The sequence below is a fragment of the Piliocolobus tephrosceles genome, chromosome 1 (assembly GCF_002776525.5).
Source record: "Piliocolobus tephrosceles isolate RC106 chromosome 1, ASM277652v3, whole genome shotgun sequence".
Lineage (NCBI taxonomy): Eukaryota > Metazoa > Chordata > Mammalia > Primates > Cercopithecidae > Piliocolobus > Piliocolobus tephrosceles.
In genome coordinates, this window is record NC_045434.1 from 64,370,840 (window position 1) to 64,389,336 (window position 18,497).

General features: G+C 38.7%; 1 protein-coding gene across 1 annotated transcript in view; it reads left to right on the plus strand.

The window, feature by feature from the left end:
- Positions 1-18,497, plus strand: part of CR1 (complement C3b/C4b receptor 1 (Knops blood group)) — a 186,767-nt gene that overhangs the window by 28,184 nt on the left and 140,086 nt on the right. The window contains exons 6-11 of the mRNA XM_031935120.1: positions 1,752-1,960; positions 2,055-2,157; positions 3,126-3,211; positions 5,856-6,083; positions 8,628-8,807; positions 9,921-10,020. Of these exons, the coding sequence (XP_031790980.1) occupies positions 1,752-1,960; positions 2,055-2,157; positions 3,126-3,211; positions 5,856-6,083; positions 8,628-8,807; positions 9,921-10,020 (906 nt within the window). The remainder of the gene's footprint in view (positions 1-1,751; positions 1,961-2,054; positions 2,158-3,125; positions 3,212-5,855; positions 6,084-8,627; positions 8,808-9,920; positions 10,021-18,497) is intronic.

An 18,497-nucleotide genomic window follows, 5' to 3' on the forward strand; every position in this document is an offset into this window, starting at 1 on the left:
CAAAGTAACAGCTGCAGTCTCTCTCAATTATATTGAAAAATTATATAGACTTTATGGTCAACTGTGCACTAAGCACTTTATATGCATTTTCTCATTCATTATTTACAACAATAGTTTGAAATTGTGCTGTTGTATTATCCATTTAATAGTGACATCAGCTTGGTCTTTCAGAGGTTAAATAAATTAGTCAAATCACATATTCTAAGTGAGACACCCAGGATTTTAAAAGGCAGGTGTGTTAGACCCCAGAGTCTGAATGTTTTGTCTCTTGCCATACTTCTATCAGTATCCATTGGTGAAAGAAAGAGACTGGCTTACAAAGACAGAAATCATAGCCTCATAATAGAGACAAAGACCTTAGAGTTTGTCTACAATGGTCTGCCTCCTAAATTTTATTTTTTATTTTATTTTATTTAAAAACTATTTATTAGAGTTGAGGTCCTACTCTGTTGCCTAGGCTGAAGTACAGTGATACAATCATGGCTCACTGCAGCCTCAAACTCCTAGGCTCAAGCCATCCACATCCTACATTTTATCCCTAGGAGTCTAAGTCAAGAGTGAAAGTAACTTGTTCAAAGCCAGTTAAATATTTCTAAATTCATCTTTAATGAAGTATAGATTAGGTTGATGTTAAAATGGGTTCTGATGCCCTAAGCATGAACGAACAGGACTATAAATAAAAGCAGATGTTGAGTCAAATACTCTCCAAATAATATGCCCTCTCGTGACAAAGGACTGCTTTATTTAAGGGCTTGTGTTTTTGATGGCTCATCTTGTCTACTGATGCCACAATAGCTGGCTTAACAGCTGAATGGGAGGTGTTATGGCTGATACACAGGGACAGAGAAAGAGCTTACAATTCTTCTACCAACCCATGTTAGCCTTCTGCAACCACTGAGCTGGGAAGACGAACAGATAAAGGGATGTAAAGATGGATGTGTTGAGGCAGGAGATGGGCAGGGCTTGTGTTCTGGTCACAATCCTGCTGACCAAAACAGGCTCTGGCCCAGACAGGATGAAGTGAAAAAACAGCAGGAACCAGCAGATGGCGATGAAAGCAACTGCTAGCTGCCCTCATAGTCCCATCAGCACCATGACAGTTTACAAATGCCATGGCAACGACCTAGAAGTTACCGCCCTTTTCCTGGAAAGTTCTGAATAACTCGCCCCTCAATCTGTATTGATCCATTCCTTAAATTACATGTAACTGAAACAGGTTTACAGGAGTATAAATACAGTTGCCTGCCAGCAGCCCTTATGTTGCTGACTCTGGGTGCACTGTCTGTGAGTTAGCCCTGCTCTGCAAGTGGCAGTGCCCTTCACTAAAAGATTGCTGTCTGGCACCACTGGCTCATCCCTGAATTCTTTCCTGGGTGAGGCAAGAACCCTTCCAGAGTAAGTCCCAATTTGGGGGCTTGCCCGTCCAGAAACAGTATGACTGTACTTTAGTCATTGGTGTGCAATCAGAGAAATTGGGGGAAATCTGTAGAACAGACTTGGTCTCAGGTGACAGTCTCATTGCCTAAATAACAATGGTACAAATCGGGATTACCTTCCTAGGACATATGTAGATGGAGAATCCACCAATACTAATAACTCCACATTGGAGAGCCAGAGCTAGGAGAAAATACCTCATGCCCTGTAGATTTACAAGTGAATTTGGGGCCTTGTGCTAGGGAGAATTGGGTTCTATTTCTCTACCTCTGACTAGCTATGAGGCCTTCAGGAAGCATAGGAAATTCCCCCATAAGTAACAAGTGCTCTGGAACTGTCCTTTCCACAGTGTGTCAGCCGCCTCCAGAAATCCTGCATGGTGAGCATACCCCAAGCCATCAGGACAACTTTTCACCCGGGCAGGAAGTGTTCTACAGCTGTGAGCCCGGCTATGACCTCAGAGGGGCTGCATCTCTGCACTGCACGCCCCAGGGAGACTGGAGTCCTGAAGCCCCCAGATGTGCAGGTGCCTCAACTCTCTAGCTTCCAGATTGCTCTCTTTACCCCGCACATGGAGGTCTTACTCCTATTTTTTCTTTTTTCTTTTTTTCTTCTTCTAGTGAAATCCTGTGATGACTTCTTGGGTCAACTCCCTCATGGCCGTGTGCTATTTCCACTTAATCTCCAGCTTGGGGCAAAGGTGTCCTTTGTCTGTGATGAAGGGTGAGTGTGACCCAGAATTAAGATCAGGGACTTAGCACTGGAGAGTGACTCTTGAGCTCAAGGATCAATCCAAAAAGAGGGCTGACCTAGGAAAAGAAGAACCCAGGGAGATTAACTTCTGGAAGTGTAGTTTTAAAATAAGGGTAGGGACTAAGTGACACTACTATCAAGAGATAAAGAGATGAAGAAAAAATGGCACATATAACTCAGTGTCAAGTATAAACAGAAATACAATCACCAGTCCAGAAAAGGGGACTGGCCTAGTGGAAAAGAAGTACTAGAGGAGACTAATATATGAAACAATGATTGGAAAGTGCGGTATGAACCAGCTGGATCCATGAACAGAAGTTTAAAAAGCAAAAAGCTCAACTCATTTGATTTCTCACTTATAGAGGCTTAGAAGTAAAATCATTTTGGAAAATGTGCAGCTTCCAGTAAGGGACAAAGAAAAAACAATGGCAGGAATACAATAGATCTTGAAAAAAAAAGTATATATATACACATATGGAACATTAGATGTATGAATAAATAATAATTTGCAGACATGAAGAGATAAATAACTATTCTAGGGGGTTAAGAAAAGTTTGATATATAAGAGAAAGTTGTGTATAAGATAAAATAGCATGCAAAGAGTATTTCAAAAAACTTTTAAACAAATAAATACTAGAATTTGGAATAGGAATGAAAGAGTAAGTAGAAATATTCTAAAATCCAATTACATACGATTGACAACTTCGTCAGCTGTTATTGCTTTGTCCTCACTGAAAGCTACACTTTTTCCAAAAAGATTTTGCTTCTGAGCCCCTGTCAATGAGAAACTAAGTGAGTTGAGCATTTTCACCTGTGCTTTAGCTTGAGCAGTAAAATGTTAATTAACTTAGGAATTCTCAGGAAGGAGGTTGAGATCTGTCAATGAAGGGAAGAGAGAAATGGTGCATTCACCCAGCCACTACTGCTTTGTTCTTTAGGTTTCGCTTAAAGGGCAGCTCCGTTAGTCATTGTGTCTTGGTTGGAATGAGAAGCCTTTGGAATAACAGTGTTCCTGTGTGTGAACGTGAGTAGATGGAATACTTGTTCAGTCTGCATCTTTCTCTTTGTTTTTTTTTTCTTAATGTGGTTTGCCCCATGGGATTATCTACTGTTGGTCCTGCTGTTTATGCCTACTTTTGATAGAAATAGTTCTTTGTTGGAATAGATACAAGCAACATTTTGGGAAAAAATAAACCTGAGAATCATGTGTTTGGGGTACCCTCCTATAAATATTTATGAGGAGAGTCTGTGCTATAAATGGAGAGAAATGCTTCATAGAAATAAATATGTGGCAAGACGCTAGGCTAAATTTTTCTCTTCTTTCCTGTCAAAAGTAATAGTCATACTTCAACTTTTCAGTTCTTCCCTCAATCATCCATTTAGTCACATACTCATTCTTTCAACAGAAAATTATTTGAGTACCTACTATGTGCCAAGCAATCTTCTGGGAACTGGGAATATACCTATAAACAAGACAGATAAGTCCATGTTTAGATTTTTGTGCAAGGATAAAGACAAAAATCAAAGACATGAATAGAAATGTTCAAATGATACTAAGTGTTATTAAGAAAATACTCTTAATTGAGTCAGTGCTCTCAGTTGAGAAAGTAGCTGAGGACCCAAAAGGCAAGTGTAGTCAAGCAAACCTCTGGGTGTAGCTGAGGGTTCAAACTGGGAGGCTGTTGCAGCAATCTCATCAGAGATGTTGGCCCAGGATAGCAATTGGGAAAGATGATGATGAGAAGTGATCAAATTCTGGATATATTTTGAAGGTGCAGATGACAGAATTTGGTGATGGTGCTTAGATAGAGGATGTGAAAGAAAGAGAAGAATCATAAACAGTTTCCAGGCTTTTGGCCAAGCAACCGCCAGGGTAGAATTTGCCTTAGCTGAAATGCAGGGGACTGCGTGAAGTTTGGGAAGGGGGAAATCAAAAGTTACGCTTGGGACATAATTTTAGTGTTCCTCTTAGATATCCAGATGGATATGTTAGAGAGTCCCAGGCTGCCCATAGATGTGTAGAAGCCCTCATTGTATCTGCTATGCTTGAAATCAGGACTGAAAGAGATCTTCACCTAGGGAGTGAGTGCTGCTAGAGAACAGATGCATGGACTGAGCCTGGATGTCCAGGACTAACAGTTGAAAAGGTGAGAAGGAATCAGCAAAGGGGATTATAATGAAGCAGCCACTGCAATAAGAGAAAACACAGGAGGGTGAGGTGCCCTGGAAGCCAAGGGTGTAAATTCCTTTAAAGGACTAGATTAATCGACTGTGTCAAATTCTATAGGGAGGTCAAATTAGGTGAGAACAGAAAATTGATCTTTGGGTTTAGCAACTTGGAGGTAACAAGTGGCAGTTTCAGTGGAGTACTGGCAAACACTGATTGGAATGAATTCTAGGGAGAATGAACAGAGGAACTGTAACAGATCATAGACAGTATTTTAGAGGAGTTTTCATGTAAAGAGAGTAGAAATAGGACTATAGCTGGAGAGGGAAATGGCAGCAAGGGGGTTGCTTTTGATTTTTAAGAGGGCAGAAAATAGTGCGTTAAAGACAGAAACACTACTATGTCCAATCTATCCCTTTACTTCTTCAATAAATCAATCAGGATATTGGTTCCCCTTCTGATCATAGCTATTAAAAATACATGTTTACAATAGAATTTCGCTCAAATGAATACTTTGCCTTAAATTATTTCAATGTCTTGTACTGATTTATACGATGAAACTTGATAATTTCGTATTACATTGTTGGAAGTCAGCTATTTGACCATCTTAACTTCCCTGGAATAGTTAAGAAGTATGAAAGAAAAGAAAGAGAAAATACCCTCATGAACCCAACATATATCTGAAATTGCTTACTAGAGTGTAAACATTGGTTAAGCTATTTTAACCTTTGATTAGTTTATCTATAATTCTTTTAAACTGTAATATCCTCTTTCCAAATTCAAAGCAAATTAGAAAGGGGAAGGATGTCCCCAGATAGAGGCATTCCAAGGAATAAATGTGTTTGTTTAATGGGGGAAAAAAAAACACCTTTAAAAACCAATGAGTATCTCAAAAAACCGTAACATTCTTGAGCCCTTTGAAACACATACAGGAGTACATAGTATATTTTATTTCATTTGACAGCATTACTGTAATCTTTCATCTTTATTTTGAAAATCATAACCTGGCATCATCAAGAAAAATTAAATCACTGATATACAAATAATAAATGCATAATATATTTTAGAAAGATGTCTCTAGGATGAAGATTCTTGATGTCAAAGATCATATTTATCTTGCGCTTAAAACAGTACTTGACATACATCAGATATTCAAAAAAATGCTTGTTGAATTAATGGATGATTCCCCTTTAATGTGACTATGAAGATTTTTATTTACTTTAAAGGAATATACCCTTTATTATTCAGAAATATTAACTATCTGAAAAATTTAGGATGCTTAATTTGGCAATGGCTTTTGTAATAAACATTGATTTAGTTGTCATTTCATTTAGCTCCATCTTAGCAGAGGTCTAATACATTTATTTTGCAGTTTCTACTTTCCTTAAGAAAAAAAAGTACGCTTAATTGGCAACACAGTCACAGTATGACAACTGTAGAATCACCTTGGATTATAATTTAAAATTTTTTATGGAATTGAGAGCTCTTGTTTTCTTTCTAGATATCTTTTGTCCAAATCCTCCAGCTATCCTTAATGGGAGACACACCGGAACTCTCCTTGGAGATATTCCCTATGGAAAAGAAATATCTTACACATGTGACCCCCACCCAGACAGAGGGATGACCTTCAACCTCATTGGGGAGAAAACTATCCGCTGCACAAGTGACCCTCAAGGGAATGGGGTTTGGAGCAGCCCCGCCCCTCACTGTGAACTTTCTGTTCGTGCTGGTCAGTACCTGTTTCCACATATCCTACATGGGTTCAGAATATCTGGACCCAATCCCTCATGTTTCTGTAATAAGACTATGGTATATTTTTGTGAGCTTAACTTTGTCATAAGTGGAAATGACAAAATTACAAACCATAGCTAAAACAGATGGGTTTCAGCAGTGCCAAGGTATGTTTAAATCTATAAGATGAGAACTCTTCTTGCTGGTGGAGTGGAAGAGGGTGGGGTAATGGGACTGAGGGGAGGGTTGGAGGGAAGGTAGTAAGGCGCAGTTATGTAATTCAGGAAGAAAAATGTATTCACTGGAGAGGACATGAAAACAACTGCCTATGAACACTAACCAGTATCTGTATAATTGACAGACACTCTCCATAAGTTCATGAGGGGTACGTGGGCATGCACAGTTCTAAATTGAAAATGTGGATATTATTTAGCTAAGGTTTTAAACTAGCGTTCTGCTGCATGGGCTAAGTAACCAAAAAGACACTCTTCGTCTTGACTTAACATTTGTCCACTTGTCAGCTTGCCTCCAGGTCGTCTCAATCTTTGTACTTGAACTGTTCCACTCAGGGTAAGAAGCAAGGAAACAGTAGCCCAAGAAAAGAGTAGGAAAAGGAAGAGTCTGTTTCTTCCTAAAGAGGGGGAGAAGTTGCCTGGTCCTTTAGGGCAAACATTAGGTCTTTTCCAGAACAGAAGCTGTAGTAGATAAGGGATGTGGCACCAGCCTTGGAATATTCCATTATCCACAGGGAAGCCCTGAGAGAGAAGAGCAAGCCAAGGTGAAAAGGCTAAACCTGGCATTTAACCTTTCTTTTACCTTTACCCTCCAACTGAGTGCTACTCATCAGAATCCAGTAAATTTTTTAATGCAAATGCCTAGACCCCAGTGAAGGCTTAATGAATGAACAGATGGAAGAAGACTTCTCCAAAAGGAAGGGGGTGGAGTTCAGACTCTATTTGAAAATATGCAACACATGGCTGGGCACAGTAGCTCACACCTATAATCCCAGCACTTTTGGAGGCCGAGGTGAGAGGATTGTTTGAGGTCAGGAGTTCAAGACCAACCTGATCAACACAGCAAGATCCTGTCTCTATAAAAAATAAAATTTAAAAATTGTAAAAATTATAAAACAAAAAAGTAAAAATATGCAGCATACAATATACTCTCTCAGAAAGAAGACATAGCTTCTTACAGGAGGCTGATGGCTTAGTCTGTTTTGTTCTGGTTCTTTTTTTGTTTTGTTTTTGTGTGTGTATGTGCTTTTTTTTTTTTTTTTTTTTTTTTTTTTTTATGAGAGAGGTTCTTGCTCTTTTGCCCAGGCTAGAGTAGAGTGGTGCAATTATAGTTTACTGCAGCCTCAACCTCCCTGGCTCAAGCAAGCCTCCCATCTCAGCCTTCCAAATAGCTGGGACCAGAGGTGCATGCCACCATGCCCAGCTAATTCTTGTATTTTATGTAGACTGGTTTTCATCACGTTGCCCAGGCTGGTCTGGAACTCCTGGGCTAAAGCAATCCACCTGTCTTGGCCTCCCAAAGTGGTGGGACTACAAGGCGTGAGCCACCACTCCCAGCCTATTTTGTTCTATCTTTAAATGCGTAGTTTAGCATCAGAAGAAGAACACTGTATTAGTTTCTTAGGGCTGCTGTAACAAATTACCACAAACTAGGTGGCTTAAAACAGAAAAAACTTATTATTTCACAGTTTTGTAGGCTAGAAGTCTGAAATTGAGATGTTGGCAGGGGTATTTTCCCATCTTCTAAGGCTCTAGAAAATAACCAATTCCTTACTTCTTCCAGCTCCTGCTAGTTCCTGGAATTCCTTGGTGTTCCTTGTTTGTGGATGCATCATTCCAATCCCTGCCTCCATCATAGCCTTTTCCCCTGTGTCTCTATATTTCAAATCCCTCCACTTTTTCCCTGATAGGGACACCAGTCATTGGATTTAGGGTCCACTCTAAGTAAAAGATTATCTAATCTCAAGATGCTAACCTTAATTCTATCTGAAAAACCATTATTACAAACAAGTTTCTATTCTGAGGTTTTAGGTAGAGATATCTTTTGGGAGAACATAATTCAACTCACTACAACGGGTATCTGCTATGAAAGACCAGAGAGGCAGCTAATGCTGGGCACCCTGAGAATGGAGTAGATGGAGAGAGATGATAAAATATGTCTTGCTACTCATGAGTGAATTAGCACAAATACGTGAGCATTTGAGTGGTTAACTGAGGATATAGGCACTCCGACAGGAGGTCTGACATATGAAACTACAAGCTGGAGTTCTTGTTTTGGTGAAATAAGGGAAGATCAGAAAGCTGAGTGATCTTCCAAATAGTAAAAAAAAAAAAAAAAGAAAAAAAAATTCCACTGAGTAGATGCCGTTGAAAAGTTTATGCCAAGGTAATATCAAAGAGAAGAAAATCTTTTGCTACTTTTGTAAGTCTGTTTCTGTGATCCACCTATCAGCTTAATTGGAGAGAAACAGGAGGTAGGGTGGAAGTCTCTCTGCTAACTTTGATATTCCTGTGATTTTGTTCTCCAGGTCACTGTAAAGCCCCAGAGCAGTTTCCATTTGCCAGGCCCACAATCCCAATTAATGACTTTGAGTTTCCAGTCGGGACATCTTTGAATTATGAATGCCGTCCTGGGTATTTTGGGAGAATGTTCTCTATCTCCTGCCTAGAAAACTTGGTCTGGTCAAGTGTTGAAGACAACTGTAGACGTAAGTAACCCCTCCCTGGGAACTACTTCATGTCTCTTAAAGTACAGATGGGAGCAGGCTTGGTGGCTCATGCCTGTAATCCCAGCACTTTGGGAGGCCAAAGCTGGCAGACAGCTTGAGCTCAGGAGCTCGCAACCAGCCTGGGCAACATGGCCAAACCCCATCTCTACAAACAACAACAATAAAAACAGTGTGGGATTTGATTCAATTTTCTCAAATTTTGGAGGCAAGATGTCTATATTTGCCCAAGGTATTTTGATAAAGGGTGGTCTTGTACATCACCCCTTTTTATTGCTCAGAGTTCCTGAACCTTGACTAGATGCTCATTTCATGAGAATGGCTCTCACAAAAGAATTAGAGATAAAATTTACATTCGCTGTAGATCATCCTTGATGGCTGAAACCATGAAATGAATGAAACGGGTACAAAAGAAATTTATGTGGGTTACAGTGAACTGAGGTTGGCTAACTAAAAATAGGGGAGACATCCCAAATTTTGAGGCCTTTGATTTTGGCTGGTGGAATGAGAGTACAACACTTTAGCCATAAATGACTTGTTTTGTTTTGTTTTTTGTTTTGTTTCTGTTGTTGTTGTGGGGTTTTTTTTGTTGTTTGTTTGTTTTTCTGAGATGGAGCCTCACTCTGTCACCCAGGCTGGAGTGTAGTGGTGCGATCTTGGCTCACTGCAACCTCCTGGGTTTGAGCAAGTCTCCCTGCCTCAGTTTCCTGAGTAGCTGGGATTACAGGCACCCACCCCCACGCCCAGCTAATTTTTGTATTTTTTAGTAGAGATAGGGTTTTGCCACGTTGGCAAGACTGGTCTTGAACTCCTGACCTCAGGAGATCTGCCTGTCTTGGCCTCCCAAAGTGCTAGGATTACAAGCGTGAGCCCATACATAACTTTTATTGGGAGATGTAAGGTAGTCTTTTTTAAAGTGGTGTTCTGTAGCTGCATGGTTCTGAAGTTGTCTGCCAAGTTTCTTCAAAGCAGTCAATTCCGTTAAACAATTGGAACTGTATATGCTGTTTAGTATGCCACACTCCAGTTTGAACCTTACAAACAAAGGTAAGTTGAACTCTACACTTAATCCCAAATTCTGCTTCTTCCCCCTAGGAAAATCATGTGGAACTCCTCCAGAACCCTTCAATGGAATGGTGCATATAAACACAGATACCCAGTTTGGATCAACAGTTAATTATTCTTGTAATAAAGGGTGAGTTGAGAATACCATCTCTTGAATATGAGTTCCAGAACAGCAGAGTCAACTTCGGATCCAGTCTCAGATAGACAAACTAAACTATTGCTACCTTTACTTTAAAAGCAAGCAATAGGACTTCTAGATGGAGATGATACCTTGGACATAGCATATTATCAAAGGAATACAAAAAAGAAGGAACAATATGTATTGTATTGTAAACCAGGTGAGGGCACCATGTTCCTGTCAAAGGTGGTACATGTGAAACCTGGTCAGGCAGTCAGGCATTCATTGGATGAAAAGGAGCAGCTTACAAATAAGTGAAAGGAAAAAAGGTAGTTGAACCATTTGAACCTCCTTAACTGAGATCGGTAGGTACTACCGTTGAGTTGGAGGACTCTGAAGCAGGGTTTGGGAGAGTAAATCTTAATTGTAACAGCAGCTCTGGAAGATTATGCATCAAAGTGCACACAAAGAGGAGAACATTATGGGGTTCTTGTTCTTGACTTTTCCTTGGGACAAGTAGCCACACCAGAAGCCATTGCCTCAACTGAGAAGGGGCTTTTAAAGACCCTGGAGTGAACCTCCAGCAAACTCCAGCAGACCTGCAGCAGAGGGGCCTGACTGTTAGAAGAAAAGCTAGCAAACATAAAGAAAGAGCATTAACATCAACAAAAAGGACGTCCACATGAAAACCCCATCCAAAGGTCACCAACATCAAAGACCAAAGATAGATAAATCCACGAAGACGAGGAAAAACCAGCACAAAAAGGCTGAAAATTCCCAAAACCAGAATGCCTCTTCTCCTCCAAAGGATCCCAACTCCTTGCCAGAAAGGGAACAAAACTGGATGGAGAATGAGTTTGACAAATTGACAGAAGTAGGCTTCAGAAGGTGGGTAATCACAAACTCCTTCAAGCAAAAGGAGCATGTTCTAACCCAATGCGAGGAAGCAAGAACCTTGAAAAACAGGTTAGAGGAATTGCTAACTAGAATAACCAGTTTAAAGAACAACATAAATGACCTGATTGAGCTGAAAAACACAACACAAGAACTTTATGAAGCATACACAAGTATCAATAGGCAAATTGATCAAGTGAAGCAAAGGATATCAGAGATTGAAGATCAACTTAATGAAATAAAGCATGAAGGCCAAAAAGAATGAAAAGGAATGAACAAAGCCTCCAAGAAATATGGGACTATGTGAAAAGACCAAACCTACATTTGATTGGTGTACCTGAAAGTGCTGGAGAGAATGGAACCAAGTGGGAAAACACTCTTCAAGATATTATCCAGGAGAACTTCCCCAACCTAGCAAGACAGGCCAGCATTCACATTCAGGAAATACAGAGAACACCACAAAGATACTACTCGAGAAGAGCAACCCCAAGACACATAATCGTCAGATTCACCAAGATTGAAATGAAGGAAAAAATGTTAAGGGCAGCCAGAGAGAAAGGTCAGGTTACCCACAAAGGGAAGCCCGTCAGACTAACAGTGAATCTCTCTGCAGAAACCCTACAAGCCAGAAGAGAGTGGCGGCCAATACTTAACATTCTTAAAGAAAAGAATTTTCAATCCAGAATTTCATATCCAGCCAAACCAAGCTTCATAAGTGAAGAAGAAATAAAATCCTTTACAGACAAGCAAATGCTGAGGGATTTTGTCACCACCAGACCTGCCTTACAAGAGCTCCTGAAGGAAACACTAAACATGGAAAGGAATAACTGGTACCAGCCACTGCGAAAACATACCAAATTGTAAAGACCATCAGCAATATGAAGAAACCACATCAACTAATGGGCAAAATAACAAGTTAGCATCATAATGACAGAATCAAATTTACACATAGCAATGCTAACATTAAATGTAAATTGGCTAAATGCCCCCAATTAAAAGACACTGACAGGCAAATTGGATAAAGAGTCAAGACCCATTGGTGTGCTGTATTCAGGAGACCTATCTCATGTGCAAAGACACACATAGGCGCAAAGTAAAGGGATGGAGGAATATTTACCAAGCAAATGGAAAGCAAATAAAAGCAGGGGTTACAATCCTAGACTATGATAAAACATACTTTACACCAACAAAGATCAAAAGAGACAAGGGCATTACATAATGGTAAAGGGATCAATGCAACAAGAAGAGCTAACTATCCTAAATATATATGCACCCAATACAGGAGCACCCAGATTCATAAAGCAAGTTCTTAAAGACCTACAAAGAGACTTAGATTCCCACACAATAATAGTGGGAGACTTTAATACCCCACTGTCAATATTAGACAGATCAATGAGACAGAAGATTAACAAGGATATTCAGGACTTGAACTCACCTCTGGACCAAGCAGTCCTGATAGACATCTATAGAACTCTCCACCCAAATGAGCAGAATATACATTCTTCTCAGCACCACATAGCACTTATTCTAAAATCGACCACGTAATCGGAAGTAAAGCACCCTCAAAATGCAAAAGAATGGAAATCATAACAAACAGTCTTTCAGACCACAGTGCAATCAAATTAGATCTCAGGATTAAGAAACTCACTCAAAACCACACAACTACATGGAAACTGAATAACCTCTGAATGACTACTGGCTAAATAATGAAATTAAGGCAGAAATAAGTAAGTTCTTTGAAACTGATGAGAACAAAGACACACTGCACCAGAATCCCTGGGACACAGCTAAAGCAGTGTGTACAGGGAAATTTATAGCACTAAATGCCCACAGGAGAAAGCAGAAAAGATCTAAAATCGACACCCTAACATCACAATTAAAGAACTAGAGAAGCAAGAGCAAACAAATTCAAAAGCTAGCAAAAGACAAGAAATAACTAAGATGAGAGCAGAACTGAGGAAGATAGAGACATGAAAAAAACTTCAAAAAATCAATGAATCCAGGAGCTGGTTTTTTGAAAAGATTAACAAAGTAGACCACTAGCCAGACTAATAAAGAAGAAAAGAGAGAAGAATCAAATAGACACAATAAAAAATGATAAAGGGGATATCACCACTGATCTTACAGAAATACAAACTACCATCAGAGGATACTATAAACACCTCTGCGCAAATAAACTAGAAAATCTAGAAGAAATGGATAAATTCCTGGACACATACACCCTCCCAAAACTAAAACAGGAAGAAGTCGAATCCCTGAATAGGCCAAAAACAAGTTCTGAAATTGAGGCAGTAATTAATAGCCTACCAACCAAAAAAAGCCCTGGAACAGACGGATTCACGGTCAAATTCTACCAGAGGTACAAAGAGGAGCTGGTACCTTACTTCTAAACTATTCCAAACAAGAGAAAAAGAGGGACTCCTCCCTAACTCATTTTATGAGGCCAGCATCGTCCTGATACCAAAATGTGGCAGAGACACAACAAAAAAGGAAAATTTCTGGCCAGTATCCCTGATGAACATTGATGCAAAAAATCCTCAATAAAATACTGGCAAACTGAATCCAGCAGTACATCAAAAAGCTTATCCACCATGATCAAGTTGGCTTCATCCCTGGAATGCAAGGCTGGTTCAACATATGCAAATCAATAAACATAATCCAGCACATAAACAGAACCAATGATAAAAACCACATGATCATCTCAATAGATGCAGAGAAGGGCTTCAATAAAATTCAACAGCCCTTCGTGTTAAAAACTCTCAATAAACTAGGTGTTGATGGAATGTGTCTCAAAATAAGAGCTATTTATAACAAACCCACACCAATATCATACTGAATGGTCAAAAGCTGGAAGCATGCCCTTTGAAAACTGGCACAAGACAAAGATGCCCTCTCACACCACTCCTATTCAACATAATATTAGAAGTTCTGGCCAGGGCAATCAGGTGAGAGAAAGAAATAAAGGGTATTCAAATAGGAAGAGAGGAAGTCAATTGTCTCTGTATATGACACGATTATATATTTAGAAAACCCCATTGTCTCAGCTTTAAATCTCCTTAATCTGATAAGCAACCTCAGTAGTCTCAGGATACAAAATCAATGCAAAAATCGCAAGCATTCCTATACACCAATAACAGACAAACAGAGAGCCAAATCATGAGTGAATTCCCGCTCGCAATCCCTGCAAAGAGAGTAAAATACCTTGGAATACAACTTACAAGGGATATGAAGCATGTCTTCAAGGAGAGCTACAAACCACTGCTCAAGGAAGTAAGAGAGGACACAAACAAATGAAAAACATTTCATGATCATGGATAGAAAGAATCAATATCGTGAAAATGGCCATACTGCCCAAGGTAATTTATAAATTAAATGCTACCCCCATCAAACTACCAATGGCTTTCCTCACAGAATTAGAAAAACAAACAAACAAACAAAAAAAGACTTTAAAGTTCATATGGAACCAAGAAAGAGCCCACATAGCCAAGACAATCCTAAGCAAAAAGAGCAAAGTTGGAGGCATCATGCTACCTGACTTCAAACTATGCTACAAGGCTACAGTAACCAAAACAGCATCATACTGGTACCAATACAGATATATAGACTAGTGGAACAGAACAGAGGCCTCAGAAATAACATCTACAATACAACCACACATCTACAATCATCTAGTCTTTGACAAACCTGACAAAAACAAGCAATGGGGAAAGGATTCCCTATTTAATAAATGGTATTGGGAAAACTGGCTAGCCATATGCAGAAAACTGAAGTTGGACCCCTTCCTTTACACCTTATACAAAAATTAACTCAAGATGGATTAAAGACTTAAATGTTAGATCTAAAACCATACAAACCCTAGAAGAAAACCTAGGCAATACCATTCAGGACATAGGCATGGGCAAAGACTTCATGACTAAAACACCAAAAGCAATGGCAACAAAAGCCAAAATTGACAAGTGGGATCTAATTAAACTAAAGAGCTTCTGCACAGCAGAAGAAACTATCATCAGAGTGAACAGGCAACCTACAAGATGGGAGAAAATTTTTGCAATCCATCCATCTGACAAAGGACTAATATTCAGAATCTACAAAGAACTTAAACAAATTTACAAGAAAAAACAACCCCACAAAACGTGAGCAAAGGATATGAACAAACACTTCTCAAAAGAAGACATTTATGCAGCCAACAAACATGAAAAAAAGCTCATCATCACTGGTTATTAGAGAAATGCAAATCAAAACCGCATTGAAATACCATCTCACGCCAGTTAGAGTGGCGATCATTAAAAAGTCAGGAAACAACAGATGCTGGAGAGGATGTGGAGAAATAGAAATGCTTTTACACAGTTGGTGCGAGTGTAAATTCGTTCAGCCATTGTGGATGAGTGTGGTGATTCCTTAAGGATCTAGGACCAGAAATATCATTTGACCCAGCAATCCCATTACTGAGTATATACCCAAAGGATTGTAAATCATCCTTCTATAAAGACACACGCTCACGTATGTTTATTGCAGCACTATTCACAATAACAAAGACTTGGAACCAACCCAAATGCCCATCAGTGATAGACTGGATAAAGAAAATGTGGCACATGTACACCACGGAATACTATGCAGCCATAAAAAAGGATGAGTTCATGTCCTTTGCAGGGACGTTTATGAAGCTGGAAACCATCATTCTCAGCAAACTAAAACAGGAACAGAAAACCAAGCACCGCATGTTCTTATTCATAAGTGGGAGTTGAACAATGAGAACACATGGGCTCAGGGAGGGGAACATCACACCCTGGAGCCTGTCAGGGGGTAGGAGTCTAGGGGAGGGATAGCATTGGGAGAAATAACTAATGTAGATGACAGGTTGATGGGTGCAGCAAACCACCATGGCATGTGTATACCTATGTAACACATCTGCACGTCCTGCACATGTATCCCAGAAAAGTATAATAATAATAATAAAGACTGTGTACTCATTTTTGGTTGCTATGATAAATTCAGAGAGGAAAAATATGATAGACATTAAATTTTACTGCAATAACTGAGTGCCCCTTGTCATCAGCCTCATTCTATTCTATCACTAGAGTGAGTCAGTATTCATCCTTTCTGACTGACTGAGCTTGGATGATTTAAACTGCTTTCCACACAACCCCTTGACTAACCTCTTCTCACCTCCCATTGTGAATGAACATAGATTTCCCTATGTAAACAAAACAAAATATCACCATATCTAAGGCAAGGTAAAGCAATTGAAAATAAAAGAAATCAAACTAAGAGATCTGAGAAATATTCATCTGCACAACAGTTTACTCCAATAAACAGGGGACAATCTTTAGAAATCTCTCATACGTGTTTGTAACATAGAATTGATGAAACTATAAGAGGCATTTATAAGATTAAATTATCTGATATCAGAAAAGTTGAGATGTGAATGAAAAACATGGGCGTCTGAAAAAGAGTGGTGACTGGTGGATTGGAGCCTGCCCTCTACCCCCAGAAAAAAAAACACCAAAGGGATCATGAAGACAAGATTGAATTCTCCAGAATTCATCAAGAACCAGACTTGAAATGACACACATATACACACAAACACACTACACACAAACACACAGGGATATAATACAGAAATTCCAGAAAAAAAAATAAAAGAAAGCAGAATGAGTAGAAGCATTAATTAGCACATAATGGAAGATAATTTCTCAGACTATAAAGAAAAATACTAAATTGATCCTTGAAGGCTTACTAAACAAATCAAGATTAACAATAACGGGCCCTAGCCCTACACGGAGAAAATTATGCCATCCAGATATAAAAACAAAATACTGCCACTCTCCAGATATAAACAGAAAACAAGAAATTCATATTAACACCAAGCTTCTGTTCTGTAACACTAAGTAGTAGAAGTTAGTGTTTGAGAGGAAATATTGTACAATAAAATTTCTGTACTCAGCCAAGCTGCCATTCATCTGCAAGGCACAGATGCATCATCTTAAATAAGCAGGAACCCCAGACATATACCAATTAGATACACTGCCTACAAAACGAAAAACTCCCACAAAGCTGTGGGAGTCTTATTTTTGAAGAAGAAATCAAAATTCCAAATGGTGTTGTATCAAAGAAATATTAATGAGGCACAAAACCAGTTAAATGGGGTCACTAAAACTGTTTTATTTAATATAGAAATAAAACAAAATATCAAAGCAGGACTAATTCTTGAAAGACAATTCATGTAATATGAAAAGAAGAAACTTGTTATAAAAAATAGATTTTATTACTTTAGGAAGTTAGAGATGAAGTAAGGAAAACCATCATAAACTTATAATATGTGGGGGACACATATTTTTGACATGAAAAATAAAGAGAAAATGATACTTCACACCAATATAAAATCGAAATATGTATGTTAAAAATCAAATTTTAAAAGATAATCAGAAGGGTGAAACCACTTGGTCCATAAAACAAAAGAGGGGTTAGAGAAACAAGAGCTAGCAAGCTTTCTGTCTGTTTTGGGAAACCAGCATTATTATGTTGAAGTGAATTTAAAAATGTGTTTTAATGCCTCACTTTTTCTAATATAATAAATATTAACAGATATAAGCTCCATTGTTAAAACCACTTTGAGGTCCTTAACAATTTTTAAAGTGGCCGGGTGCGGTGGCTCACGCCTGTAATCCCAGCACTTTGGGAGGCCGAGGTGGGCGTATCACCTGAGGTCAGGAGTTCGAGACCAGCCTGGCCAACATGGAGAAACCCCGTCTCTACTAAAAAATACAAAATTAGCCAGGCATGGTGGTGCATGCCTGTAATCCCAGCTACTTGGGAGGCCAAGGCAGGAGAATTGCTTGAACCTGGGAGGCAGAGGTTGCGGTGAGCCAAGACTGTGCCACTGCACTCCAGCCTGGGCAACAAGAGTGAAACTCTGTCTCAAAAAATAATAGTAATAGTAATAACAATAATAAAAATGTTTAAGAGTGCAAAGAATTCTTGAGACCAAAAAAGTTTGAGAAGGCCTTCAAGCAAAGATAGGAAAAGGCTATTGCAAGTATGGTACAAAGCACAGGGGGAAGGTTTTATAAATATATATATAATATATATAACATAAAATTCATCTATATTATAAAAATAATAAATTTGATATAAATAAATATTATATAAATCTGATTTTTAACATTTTGATTGTATACTGGTGTAAAGTACCATTTTCTCTTTATTATGTCAAGAATATGTATCCTCTACATAGTATAAGTTTATTGTAGTTTTTCTTACTTCATTCCTAACTTCCTAGCTGTAGTGATAAAATCTATTATTTTATATCAAAAAAATATTGATATAAATTTTATTTACGATATACAACATTTAATATAACAATATTTTATATTACAAAATATAATATTACATATTACCAAAAAAACTCCATTTAGCAGAGCAAGAATGGAGTTTGTTTTGTACAGTGCTGAGTTCCAGCCCATAGAATTGTTAAATAAATAAAAATGAAAGAACACTATAAGTAAGATCAAACTCATCAGTTATAATAGTAAATGTGAATGATTCTGATTCCTCCTTTAGAAAGACAAAGCCTTCCAAATATGGTCAAAATCCTG